The following is a 14,033-nucleotide window of genomic DNA, read 5'->3' as shown; positions in this document are numbered from 1 at the left end:
TAAAGACAGAAAAAGAGAATAACTGCAGATTTCCCCACAGTCATGCGGATAAAAAGATGCAATTATAGATGGTAATGATACGTGTGTTTTAAAAGTGTGTATGTGTGAACTGCCACCACAGTGTATTTATTCTGTGTATATAGCAAATGATTACTGGGAGAAGTGCTGACACGAGTTTAGCCCATGGTAAAAACTAGTTTTTATTCCCTACAGTTTAATTTGCCACAAACAAACTTAAACCACCTAAAATGTAATAATAGGGCCGGGCGATGTTTCCATTATTAAAGTTTTTGTTTCTGAACAATTTGAAAAAGCCTAAATCTCGAAACCAATATTGGTGCTACCTCCACATTAACAAAAAGTCATAACATCAGCCACTCATTAGCAACCAGGTGTTGAAGTTCTTCAAGGTCGGTACAAAGTGTTTTTGACACGTGGTTCAAAAGCACTAGAGCCCAAAATACAATTTTGATTGTATTTTTTTTTTTTTGTTCCTGTCACACAACTGCTCCTTGCATGATTCTTAACAATATCAATAAGAAGAATAGTTTTTCTAAAGGTGTTTTTGTGTTGTCGCTATATGACCCCCGTTGCTGAGCAACAGTGTATAGTTTAATCTTCTTCTTCTTTTCCTTTCAGCTGTTCCCTTTCAGGGGTCGCCACAGCGAATCATGTGCCTCCATCTAACCCTGTCCTCTGCATCCTCTTCTCTGACACCAACTAACTATATGTCCTCTCTCACTACATCCATAAATCTCCTCTTTGTTCTTCCTCTAGACCTCCTGCCTGGCAGCTCCAACCTCAGCATCCTTCTACCGATATATTCACAGTCTCTCCTCTGAACATGTCCAAACCACCTCAATCTGGCCTCTCTGACTTTAAACGGTGTACAGTTTAATATTATTTTTGAATTATGTGCTTTCAGAAAAAAGTCAGCGTAAATGTTCTGTTGTACCGCTCAACCCTTTAACAATAACAACATTAATTAACTGATAATACTGTTTTTAAAATTCGCTGGGGATCATAACTGTACCACTGCAGTACGTCTGGTTTCCTGACTTAAAACCAAGTCCCAAATAAAGAAATTGAGATGGTTTCCCAATGTTTGGACGTTAAATTGTGAGGTTAATAAACTTATTCTGGAAACAGTGATTGGACCAGAATTTAGGACACCATGCTATTTAGGACAGGACACATAAACTACAGTATCTCTGAGGCTTAGCGGTCTGTGCAGTTACCTTCTGTGGACTGGGCCTCTGAAGGAAGGATCAAACCTGTGTGGTTCACCTAGGGAAAAAAAAGGGAAAACAAAAATAAATCTTTGGCAAGACATAATTAAATCCTTAAATCTGGAGAAAGAGAAGGAAAAAACATGTAGTATCTGAAGTCACAGTCAGCTAAAGGATGTTAAAAAGCTAAATTACGTGTTTTTTCACACCTGCCCGACACCACCACCTCCTCTCACCTGCCTCTCCCAGTAAGCTCTCTGTTCACCTGCTGCTTTCCTTTGATTTTTCCCCTCTCACCACTCGCATTCCACGAGATTCCAAACAGCTCCACAGTCACATATTTTGCACCTCATCTCACCCATCAGCTTCCCTACTTCCTAACTCAGTGGCAGCAAATGGTGCCCGTTCGTGCTCATCAAAGTTCCAGTATATCATGGCTAGTCACAACCCCCACCACAGCAGCACTGTGAGTTATACATCGTCTGTGTTATCACTGTTCTAGACATTCAGTTTACATTTCACGTTGTCCTGTTCACTTACTCACTGTAGTTCAGTTGGCTCCTCTTCACTCATGCTCTTTTTTGCCCTGATTTACTTTGTTTATTCAGTGTAGTGCCACTGGATTCACACACACACACATGCACACATCTTCTTTGTTGTGTTTGAATCTCCTGCTTTATTTATCTTGGTTCTTAGAACCCTAGTATACTTGTTTCCTGTCCTACAGTGTATTCGGTTTTTCTTGATATTTAGATATTTTACCTTTACTGCGCTTTACTGCCCCCTCTGTATTTAGTTTGTTTGTTCTACTACCTCTGTTAATAGTTTTTCCATCTGTATTAAAGCCTTTTAATCGCTTAATTTGGCTCAAGTCTGCCTACAGGCCAACTTTTTATTCTTTGAAAATGTATGAAAAGGTTCAGCACCAGTTCGAATCTCAGCCATCGAGAGCATTTGTGTGTTTAATTTGCATGCTGTCCATTTTCTCCAGATGTGTTTATTTGCAAGCCTTCCCAAAAGTCAATGTCCTCCGTGCTCAGGTGTAGCTACACTTTTTCACAAAGTTTCAGGCTGTTAAACAAGTCTGGCTCATTGGAGAAACACCTGCAGATACAACCAAGTGCTAAAGTGTGTCGCAGCAGTCTTTGACAGTAAACAGAGGCAACTTGAATGGATCTAAAAGATAAGGCTAAGATGGGATTGTATGTGTTCATGAAGGTAAAAGTCAGGAAGCAAGCAACACTGAGGAGGCATGATGCAGGGCAGTCGGGAGTCCAGACTTGAATTAGGGAGTGTGTAGGAGAAATAAATGAAAGCATGGGTTCACTACAGACACTGGGAGGGGACACAACGCACCTATATAGGCAAGCAGAGCAAAAGGTAAGAAGGAAGAGGTGATTTTTGGTTTTAAATTAAGACTACAGACAAATGTTAATTAAGTTTAGGTTAATTCATCACATGAATGAAGCTTTCAGGCAGACAAGTGTATCACTCATGTATTTCCACATTCTATTTCCATATTGCATTGTGTCACTTGAAATTGCCAAATAAACAGTTGATATCAAATATCAAAACAGTTGCTATTTTAAAATGTATACTATTTTATCCCATATGCATGGGATATGTTGAATTTTTTTTCATTTAAAACATTGGGCAAAGGTCTCCACCAGCTTTGCTCACAACCCAGTTAGCAAAACGGATGGGTACAACGAAACGGTTTGTGAATGGCTTTGTTCTCACGGAAAGAAAAAGTACTTTAGCACATTTTTTTGAGTCTATTGATTTTTTTTTATTAGTTACTTTTATTCCTTTTTAAATTGCCTCTAGGGGACAAATGCAATGAAATGAATCGAATCAAATCAAATCATGTGCCCATTAATATTCCCAGGTGGCCTACATGAGAGTGTCTAAAGTCTGCTGCATGTGTATATTCTGCACATTTTTAAATTCCAGTACATTGTGGACTTTATTTTCATTCACAAGGAAGAGCCATAAGCTGTATTTATTGTTAACGTGAATTGGAAGCTTTTGAGGCTTGGCAGGTGCAGCTTGATGGGAGAGGATGCGTCTATGGTGAGTGGAAGAGTTCAGAGGGAGCGGCTGCTGTTTTCAGCATAGCAAACCCCCCGAGGAAGAGCGAGAGAAAATAAAAAGAGGGAGAGCTGCAGAGTGAAGGTGTAGAGAGAGAAACAGGGGGGGTTGGATGGTTGGTTTTGTGAAGAAATGAGAGTGGATGGGTGAATAGGGGAAGGGGTAGATATAGGAAGGGGTGTTCTGTTGGTTTATTCTTTGGACAAAACACCACTAATAACCAATATTATATATTATTATATATTAATAACTAATATATAATATTTACTCTTTATACACAAATTTGGCATTCACACATTGTGTGTAATGAGAGGTTGCCTCTCATTACACACAGGAATGTCTGTAGCTGTTTATTATCTCTCTGAGGATATCTTCCTTCCTCTCTCACGTTTTTTATTCACACACACACACACACAAACACACACACACACACACACACACACTGCTGTCAGCTTCAATTTCAATGGCAGATCAGTCATACAACATATACGGAGGGATAAATCTGGAATTCAGATGTCTCTCTCCCCCATCAGTACATACACACAGACACACACACACACAGACACACACACACACACACACACACACACACACAGTTTTTTAAGTCAAAACCAAGGGCAGTGTTCATGTGTTTGTGTGCATTCGTTCAGCTTCTTTCAGCTCTGTGTTACCACAGATAGATCGTTTACTTTGTGTATCTCTCTCGTAGTTGTTTTCCTCCTTCTCTGTCCCCTTTCTGCAGGTGTTCCTGGCTTTGGAACCATGCACAGTTATTAGTCCTAACAACCTGCCCAATATTTTGTTGTTGCTTCTGGTTTGGTAAATGGTAAATGATCTGCACTTATATAGCACTTTTTCTACATATTGGTACACAAAGCGCTTTACACTGCTTCTCATTCACCCATTCACACTCACAATCACACACACCGATGGTGGAGCTGCTATGCAGCTGGCAAACGCTTACCAGGAGCAACTAAGTTTGGGTTCAGTGTCTTGCGCAAGGACTTCGACATGTGATTGGTGGACAACTGCTCTATCTCCTGCACCACATTCACTTTTCTTTTCTCTCTTCACTTTCCACTCACCACAAACGGTCAAGGCAGATGGCCGCACACCCTGAGCCTGGTTCTGGTGGAAGTTTTTTGTTTTGTTAGACTGTCTGTCATTTTATTAAAAAAATTACACACCTGTCTATAGAAGGCCTCACAGCTGACAATGCATACTGAATGAGAGCAAGAGCTATGAGGTCAAATGAACTGTCTCCAGAGCTCAGAAACAGGATTATTAGAAGGCACAGATTTGAGGAAGGCTTCAAAATATTTCTGATACAATGCAGGTTCCCAAAAGCACAGTGGCCTCCATAATTCTCAAATGGTCAAACCCGGACTTTTCCAACAAGTGGTAGTCTGGTAAAACATAACAATAGGTAAGAGAGGTGACCAAAAACCTAATTGTCTCTCTGACTGAGCTCCAGAGATCCTGTGTGAAGATGGGACAAAGCTCAAGAAAGAGAACCATCACTGCAGCACATCACCGATCGGGGCTTTGTGGCAGAGTGACAGAGTTGGAGCATACTGAATTCTGGATACTTTAGTTCTTTGTGTGTAAAACTAATTTACAGACATTTCTTAAATTCTGTGTTCACTTTTCATTATAGGGTAATCAGTGTAGCTTTATGAGAAAACATTGCAGTTTTATACGTAAACCCTAATATTTCCTCTGTATATGATGCTGTTAAACGAAAGTATCAATAATTTCCTCAAAAATCAATGACAACATCAATCTACAAGCTCAGCTGCTTTTAACTTGAGGTGTTCAGAACTCAGAGAAGATGAGATGAGGTGTGTGGGACATGATGCGCGAAACATTTTAAAGTCACCACAATTACACACAAACATTTGCACACATTATCAGCAGTAATACACTGAGAAATCTGACACAATAGATTAAATAATAGATAATGGAGAAACGTAAAATTACCTTGAATGTCAAAAGGTCAAAAATAGCATATGAAAACAGGAAACATTCAAATTTCATCTTAAAGAAATACTAACCAGGGCTGCCATTTAGCTTGGAAGCTAATTCCACAATATTATTCAAATGATCACAAATATGTGTTAAACAAAGAAAATGACAGTTTGTCTGCACAACTTTGTCTAATGCTCCGGAGAAGACACCTTGAGTGACAGACTGTCAGGATGAAAAACACTGTAGTGGTTTGTTTCTTTGTCTTGAAACCAGATCTGTTCCAGACAAACTGAGTGAAGCCAGTCAAAATGCTGGCATTGTGCTGCACAAGGTGCTTTGGAGTTTAATCCACCTAGTAGTGAAGACAATGATCTCTTCCTAACACAAGATTGGTTAGAGCTATGTACCTTAAGCTAACACAAGGATAAGAGGCAAAATCAATCCACTCTGCATTGCCCAGCTATCGAAAGTCTGCTATGCTCCAAACCCAACCAGTGCACAACCACTACCTCAAATGATCTTAATTATCAAATTCTACGCAATGAAAGCACTCACAACCTCATCAAGAGAATTAAGTGAAATAACAGTAAAAATGTATTTGAATGCTTAGAAGCAGAATCATAGGACACTTCCACTGAATCTCTGCACACTGAGGTCAACTTTGGAACATATTTCTAAATAAGTAAATTTTTGTTTTACGATATGTATTGTAGTGAAAGTAATGACATAAAGCTCAATATGTTGCGTAACATTTACTCAAATTATTAATTAACAACTAATTATGGTACTAATAAATGAAAAAGCAAAAACATATTACCAAACCAAATTGTGTGATGTGTCAAACCCTATTCTGTTAATTATTATTTAACATCTATTAAATTGCTTTTGTCAAACTGTTGGACGTAGGAAGACAGACTTAGTGAGCAGCATTCTTTGAAAAGACAGACTTGAGGTCAGCTGATGGCATTAGTGAGCAGCAATACTCAGCTAATCTTTATCCTGTTGCCTTCACCAAAATAGCCACAGTCTGCTCAGGACAGAGCACCAACACCTTTGTTAGCGTTGTCATCAGCAGCTTTCATCATCTAGTCTTTGTCCTCCATGTTCAGAGCAAAAAGTCTCATATTCTCCTCTGAAGACCAGATCCTGCACAATCCTCTACAACCAGTGTGACCCTAACCCGAACCTAAACATTACACCAGCCTTTGCAAAGTGTGGAGTGCAGAAAGTCTGTTTGCAAAAACGCAGGACAGGATTTTATTTTAATATTTTTATTTTTAATAAACAGTGAGAAAGTACTGCTGAACCAATGGACGTAATTTCCTAGCAGCGTGTGTCCATGGTTGGACATGTTTGACTGTAAAATCCACCAATTCATACAAAAGTAAAGTACTAAATACTGCAGTCAGTGAGAAAAGGTATCCACACACACACGCGCGCGCGCGCTGTCATTATCTTTGCATGTCATAACAAATGTGCTCCTCAACACAGCAGAGGAGCAGGGACAGTATCAGGGAAGAAGGTCGCTGCAACCAGCCTCTGTCCCTGGTGTTAAGTTTTGAAGACACAGCTGTTTCTAGTTTAATGACACCGCTTTGTGCTGTGAGATGCAGCGAGTCTTGTCCGTACTCACCGTAGCAGGGACTCCCTGCTGCAGCCTCGCTCTGAACGGCGGCCGAGTTGCTGCGGGTGTTGCGGTGCGGTGCCATGGCGCTGAAAGGCTCAATGGAGGAGCAGCTGCCTGTGGAGTAGTTTGTAGTAATATCCTGAGCTCCGCTCCGCCTTCCCCCTCTTCTGCTCAAACGTCAGACCCACTCCTATAGGCTTGCACGCGCACACACACACACGCGCGCACAGCGCGTCAGAGTTGTACTGCATCTTACTTCTCAAGCTACTGCAGGTCTCATGGTTTAATATTTTACATAGCAATATTAATAATAACAATGATCCAAACTATCTCTAAGTGAATCTATTGAGCCACTAACACATTAATCAAACTTACTCAACAAACCTGATCCGTGTCCTCACAAACGTCTGAAGACATGAAGCATATTTTAATTTAATGGCATAAACAGGATAATAGTTTAAACCAGCAATGTATTATTCCAATTATGAACTTCAGTAAATTCTATTTCTAAATGGTTAACAGTTGCAGCGTCAGAGAAAATAGAATTAGAAGCATTCGGGATAAAACGTCTCTCCAAGAGGAACATTTTTCTGCGGACAATCAGTCCAAAAGAGATGTGTCCTTGTTGATCGAAAATATTGATTAAAACAGATTAAAGCTCCATGAAGATTTTACACCTCTGTCTGACGGTCAGTGATGCTGTTCCTGCCGCCTAGTGGACGTTACGCAGCAGCTTGACTCACTTTCTTATCCCAAAGTAAATTCCTGAAGGCAACAGATAAAACAGGTTATGTAATGTACTTAGGAAATAAGATACTATTTACAGTAGGAGAATGTGACTGACTGTGGCTCAGGAGTTAATGAAGTCATTCACCAAAATTGTGATCTCTGCTTTCTCCAGTCCACATGACAAACTGTCCTTGGGTGAGACACTAAACCACAAAGTTGCTCCTGATGGGTCAGACATCACCCATCATGGCAGCTGCTGTCATCACTGTGTGAGTGTATGAATGTGCTTTGGGCAAAAACACTGTATAAGCAGAATGTGGAGTATTTGGTAAAATATCAAAAGTGACAGTACAGGGATTAGTGAGGGAAATGTAACAGTGGGTGCAGTGAACAGTCTGTCAGATAGTTGGTGATCCACGGGGGGGCTTGGGCACACACACATTGGAGAGGGGCTGTGGAGACCCTATGCAAACTGCATAGGGTCTAACAGGTTTTTAGAGTTTTTAGTTTGGACAGGAGGAGTCTCTCAAAGACCTTCATGGTCTGGAGCTTATCCCAGCTGTCACAGAGTGAGAGCGAGGGCCAACACAGAGAGACAACCTCACATTCACACCTATGAGCAAATTTAGAGTCACCAATTAATGTAACATTCATTTGTTTGGACTGTGGGAGGAAACCAGAGTACACGGAAGAAACCCGTGTACTCTGGAAGGAAGGCCAACACGCGACTTCCTAGCTGTGAGGCAGCAGCACTAACCACTCCCCCTCAGTTGGCATCAAACACCACGTGCTGACATTCCTGGATGGCTGGATGTTGCTACCGTGAAGACTTGAAGGTAACAGAGCATCCAGGAGAACAGTGTCCCCCACACATGTCTCCTGGATGTCATCCTCCCAAAATGCTGGCTGAATCTGAAAGTTCATTTTCCCATTCATCACTCTTCGCCTTAAAGTTTAACTTTACTACGATACAATCTGCAGTACAATATATTTTAGTCCGCTCAGGCCTTCTTTTCTTTGGAGACCAGCATTCATCACTCTGTTGTTGCAGTTAACATCCATATTCATTCATTATTCAAAAATGGGCAATATGTCATTTTTGTGCAATAGATTAGTGACTCTTATTTAAACAATCTGTTCCAGTCACACATATACTAGTTCTAGATGTTTTAATCTCACAATCATTGAGGAAACACTGGATCCAAAACTCAGGATCAACTCTGGTGCTGGAACAGTGACGCCACTTTATTCTTAAACCTTTCATTCCTCATCCAGCCACAGAAGGCCCCTTTTCTTCTTTCTTGTTCCCCTGTTCAGTCGGTTCTGTGATAGTTTTGTCTGTTCTGCTTGGAACCCAAAACCCAGGACACCCAAAAGTATGCAGTCCAGGACAAAGAATCTGAGAAAAGCTCTTACTAATAACCGAAAATGTAAAATGGGCTGACCGTGGTGCAGCAGGTAGACCGGTCGTCCACCAATCCCACAGTTATTGGTTCGATCCCCAGCAATATGTGAAAAAGTGCTATATAAGCGCAGACCATTTAAAACAGCTGTGATGCTCCGTCACAAAAGCCGTTTCTAAAGCAAAAATCCCCATCGACACACAGTGCTGACCCCAAACAGTGTGAAGTTACAGGAGAGAGGGTTTTCTTTAATCACATTCTAGACAGTTTTTGTCATTTGCTAAAGACGGCATTAACCGAGACAGGTGGGCTTGACCTAAATAAAGAAAGGGGGGTAAGAACTGTCAGAAAACACCAAGAAACAACTTTTACCTACTGTTATCCACAGGATGGCAGTAGCAGTGCAGCTGGGAATTTCCAGCATCCTCTTCCTCTCCTGAGTCAGCAGGGATCACAGTCTTGGACCCTTCAGCACCGAAGCCACATACTACCGAGGCATATTATCACGTATTTAATCGTTTCCTTTCTTCTCTGCATGAGCCAGTGTGTCACATACGTTCTCTACTTTGGTCCCTGCGTGGTCAATGACAGATTATTTATACTGGAGAGATAGGAAACTAGCCAGATGAAACACACTTACCGTCACACTGGTTTGTTAGGATGTATTTAGGCAATGTCACTGGAATATAAGTTTTATATTAATGTGAAATATGACCTCAGCACTTTGTCATTGAAAAGCATGGCTGTAGTGATGTCTATGGACAGAAATAACAGCCGCCAACGACTTAGACGTGTCATGTTTATGACCAATTCTGGCTGTGATGTCATGTTACACAATGGTGCATCAACTAGATGACGGCTTAAGAGTATTTTACTGTCTGCGACAGATACTCTGAAAATGGAGTAAATGAATGAACTGTATCACATTATGGCAGATTCTATGACAAACAACTTTCTATATTTAAGGCTAAATTGTTTAACTGAAGATTTAGTTATTTGAACAAAATCATATTTATTGCACAGTTGTATTGTGCTAACATTTATGCTCCTTTAAACATTTAGAACATCACACACACACACAGAAACAGGAGCGAGGGAAGAGGAATGTATCAGGCTTTCACTCCTAGATTGCTGTTATATTTACAGTATAGTCATGTTAGCAGTAGCCATGCAGGCATAATGACAAAACACAATGGCTGTCAAAATGATGTTGTGTAACATTTCAATCACAGATCATGTGCAGCTGTGTGTGGGAACAGCTCAGTAACTCGGTGAACGTGCTCTCGTTTGTGCTTGGTGCGTTTCCTCAGCGGGGCCCAGCTGCTGCTGTGCTTCTGCCTCTTCTCAAACTGTCACTGCTCCTCACGTTCGTCGCGGCAGACACTGACACGACAGCACGACCAAGTGTAATTGATCAGCTGCCCATCTGTCACTCGTAACTGCATTACATGAACTGGGCCAATTAAAAGCACCGCAGGTACACGCTGCACACGTTGAAGCCATTGCTTGTTCCTGTCTCCATCAGCTGCTCCATCAGAATCATTTTACTTTGTGGTACTGCTTTCCTTGTGTATTTTCTTACGTATGTATTTCAACTTGTGTTTTCAGGTTCACATTTGCTCTGCCTTATTATTAGCTTGTCAATTATCCATGAGGCACATTAATTTACATTTGTCTGTACAGGGGATGTATTGATTACGAGTCGGTTCTTATAACAAATCTTGTAGTAGCATCTTTAGTCAGACTGAAGAGGCTCACTGTGACACATGTGGACTGTACAGTAGCACACACAGATATGGGACTATATGAAGGCAAAGCTTTGCTGTTAAATTTTTATATAATTACATTGTTTGGTGGATCATTACAGTCACAGCCAGTAGAAATGTGAAGGAGCACTGGAGCTACAGTTTTTCTCAATTGCCAAGGTGTTTTTCTGAAACTGGGATCCACTTGATTTTCATCATCACCATTTTAGCACAGCAGAAGTCTTCTCTTGTGAATGTGCTAACACTTTTCTGTTGGTTTCACATGGATTTTACATCCTTTTTAAAAACGGTTAACAGACATGTCATTCAATGACCCAAAACGATCATTGAAGTCATTGAAGTTGACAGAAATAACTTGCAAAATGATGAATCCCTAAGGTAAATGTTTGCAAACCTTCTCCAATCAGGGTTCAGTCCATATCCATCTATAAAACAGCAAGTCTGGATCAAAGCAGAAGAAAAACAGTCAGTTTGATGTTGATGAAAACCCGAGGACTAATGGACAGAAGCAAACAGACTGAATGTAAAATTCAGTATTTCATGTCTTCAGTTTAATTTTTTGGAATATTTCCATCAGTTTCATTTGGGGTTTTTTTGTATTTTCGCTCTAGTATTTAAAGTGTTCAGCTTTTTTGTGTTTGAACCTTAAAGAAAAAGAGTGAACTCTAATGCAGTAAAGAAAACCAGAAAATCAGATTTTAGCTTTTGCAGGGTTTTTTTAAATGAAAGAAGAATACGGTAGAAATGCTGTACTGAGTGTCTGAATGGGTCGAGTCTGGTGCTGACTGTACGTCCTGCATGCCAACGACGGTTAGATGCGGAAAGACCTGCACACAGGAACGAATCAAGAAAACCTTCCTAGGAAGTGTCCTTTTTACAGTATTTTAACAGGTCATCTCAAAAAGTGCAGGTGCAGAGAGCAGCAGGGTTTGTTCTCACTAGTAAAACCACCGTGGGATATTGAATTTAGATTGATAGATTTATTTTGTATTTTGTTGGCTACCGTGTGGCGACTGATTTAAAGAGTGTACATGTTTGACCACAAGTTGTTTTGTTTGATGAAAAATTTGCTTTTGTTTCATATTTTTAATGTTTTGTTAGTGTTTGAGACTTTTGCTACAGCAGTACACTATTTAAATTGTCATTTTGGGCAGTGAGCTTCTTTTTCAGTCTGTGTGTTCACTGGGTTTGAAATGTCACTTCAGAGTGGACCCATCTGCAATTGTCTAAGCAGATGAGAAAATAAGACTATATTTAAGATCAATCTGAATGTCACTTTGAAGAATCATATTGTTCGAGTATTAACCATCCATGCTGCTATCAGCTTCTTCATGTGTGATTAGAGCTGTTGGTCCTGAAGTCAGCTAGGCACACTGCTGGGATGGGATACAGTGAGCTCTGAATTGAAGTGTACATGAGGCGCAGTCTAATTAAGAAGAGCCCGATGTTTTTCACAACCAGGACTCTGCCTGGTTCGCTTCAAACTGGATGGCAGAGCAAGGAGGACTCTGGTTAGAGAGGCCAGTGAAAACATTGATGTCTCATTTGAGCTACGCCAAAGAACATCTGGAAGCAAAATTGAACTTTTTGTGCAGACTTGAACCCGACTGAAAATCTGTAGAAAGACCTGAAGACTGCAGTCCACCAGCAGCCGCCATCCAATTTAACTGAGGTTGTGCAGTATTTTTCAGAGCCATTTATGTTTTCTTTCATTTGTACGTCGCAACCTGCATTGAGTAAATCAAGCTGAAAAAAAAAAGTTGTTTTCATGTTTTTTCATCTCAGGCTGTGAACCAACAAAATGTGAGTATTTCGAAAAGGTGATTTTTTTCTTTACCCACTGTAGGTTTTCAGCATGGCATGTGTGGGTACCTGGACAGAGCCTTTAATTTACCTTAAATACAGTCCAAATATGAAATCAAACCTTACTTGAATCTCTCCCAAATCAGACTGTTGGCAGTGTGAAAGTACACTGTAGCTGAACTGTCTCAGAGCTTCAAGCTGAAACTAACGTAAAACAACGGCAACGCGAGCAAACACAAAATACAAGTTTGAAATGATCATTGTATTTATTGAAGCAAAAAGATGAGAATACAATGATACAGAATGATCCAATACCTAAATCAACAGTGTGAAAAAGTAATCACCCCCCGAACATCAATGGCTAGTTTAGATCTAAACTCCAAAACTTTAATTTGATTCCTTTTGAATTAGTCTGAGGTCAACTATAAGCTTGGGGTCATTATCCTGCTCAGTAACCATACTCCATAGCTGCAGCTGAGCTTCAACTGCAACACTGAGCTGATGTTCTCCTTTAGGATTCTCTGGTAGACAGCACAATCCATGTTTCCCTCTATCATGACAAGTCTCCTAGGCTGTGAGGCAGGAAGTGTAACTGTCTGAATGACATGTTTATTATTATGTTTCTGTTATAAGTTCAGAATTATTTTATTACATACAACTGTTAAAATTTATTTGTAAATACATTTTTGTGAAATACAAAATGTTTGGTCAAAGTTGAATGGGCTTGTAAAAGCTTTTATTTTGATGGACGGGTCATGTGACTAGAGTTGGTGAGGGGCATCACGGTGGCATCATGGGTCAAGCTAACGTGCATACTGAGGAAAGACACGAGGCCCCAAAAGAACTATTCTGCACTTGGTTCAAGAGGCGCACACGGTAACAGTGCTGTATTCATGTTGATGTGCTTTTGTACGAACACTAGCCTGAGAGATTTTGACTGGAAAACATGTATTCATTTCAAAGTTGTATGTTCTTTTATTTCTTGTAGTTTTCACGGTGTCAAATGAAGAGAGAGAGAGAGAGAGAGAGAGAGAGAGCGGAAAATAAATACTTAAAAGACATCTGTATGATGCGTGGGCAGTATTTCTTTGGACCAGTGTAGCTACAGGAAGTCATCCCCACATCACCACACTACCGTGATTGAATGTAGGCGATGTATAGTCTTCTTTTTGTGGAGTTCCGTGGTTAGTTTACACCAACAGGACCACAGAATCTAATCAGTCCACAGAGGATCCCCCTTAAAGAGTTTGAGGATCATCTACAGTAGGTGTGCGGTGGCAGGACTCCCTTTCTGATTTTCACCTCACCATTCTCCCATGATGCCATTTCAACCTAGTATCATTGAGGTGGTGGGAGCATTATAAGTCAACTTTAGAGAGGTCTGAAGGTTCTCAGCTGTTTACTTTTTGAAACTTTT

The 14,033-nt window shown here is 40.4% G+C and overlaps 1 protein-coding gene across 1 annotated transcript in view; it reads right to left on the bottom strand.

The window, feature by feature from the left end:
- LOC137098916 (choline transporter-like protein 5-A) overlaps positions 1-7,024 on the bottom strand; it is a 22,502-nt gene extending 15,478 nt beyond the window's left edge. Inside the window, exons 1-2 of the mRNA XM_067475654.1 lie at positions 6,922-7,024; positions 1,239-1,287 (exon numbers count right to left, since the gene is read on the bottom strand). Of these exons, the coding sequence (XP_067331755.1) occupies positions 1,239-1,287; positions 6,922-6,997 (125 nt within the window). The 5' untranslated portion in view covers positions 6,998-7,024. The remainder of the gene's footprint in view (positions 1-1,238; positions 1,288-6,921) is intronic.
- Between the last annotated feature and the right edge of the window lie 7,009 nt (positions 7,025-14,033).

The sequence above is a fragment of the Channa argus genome, chromosome 14 (genome assembly GCF_033026475.1).
Source record: "Channa argus isolate prfri chromosome 14, Channa argus male v1.0, whole genome shotgun sequence".
NCBI lineage: Eukaryota > Metazoa > Chordata > Actinopteri > Anabantiformes > Channidae > Channa > Channa argus.
The sequence above is the reverse complement of the archived record's forward strand: the minus strand, read 5'-3'. Positions and strand labels throughout refer to the sequence as shown.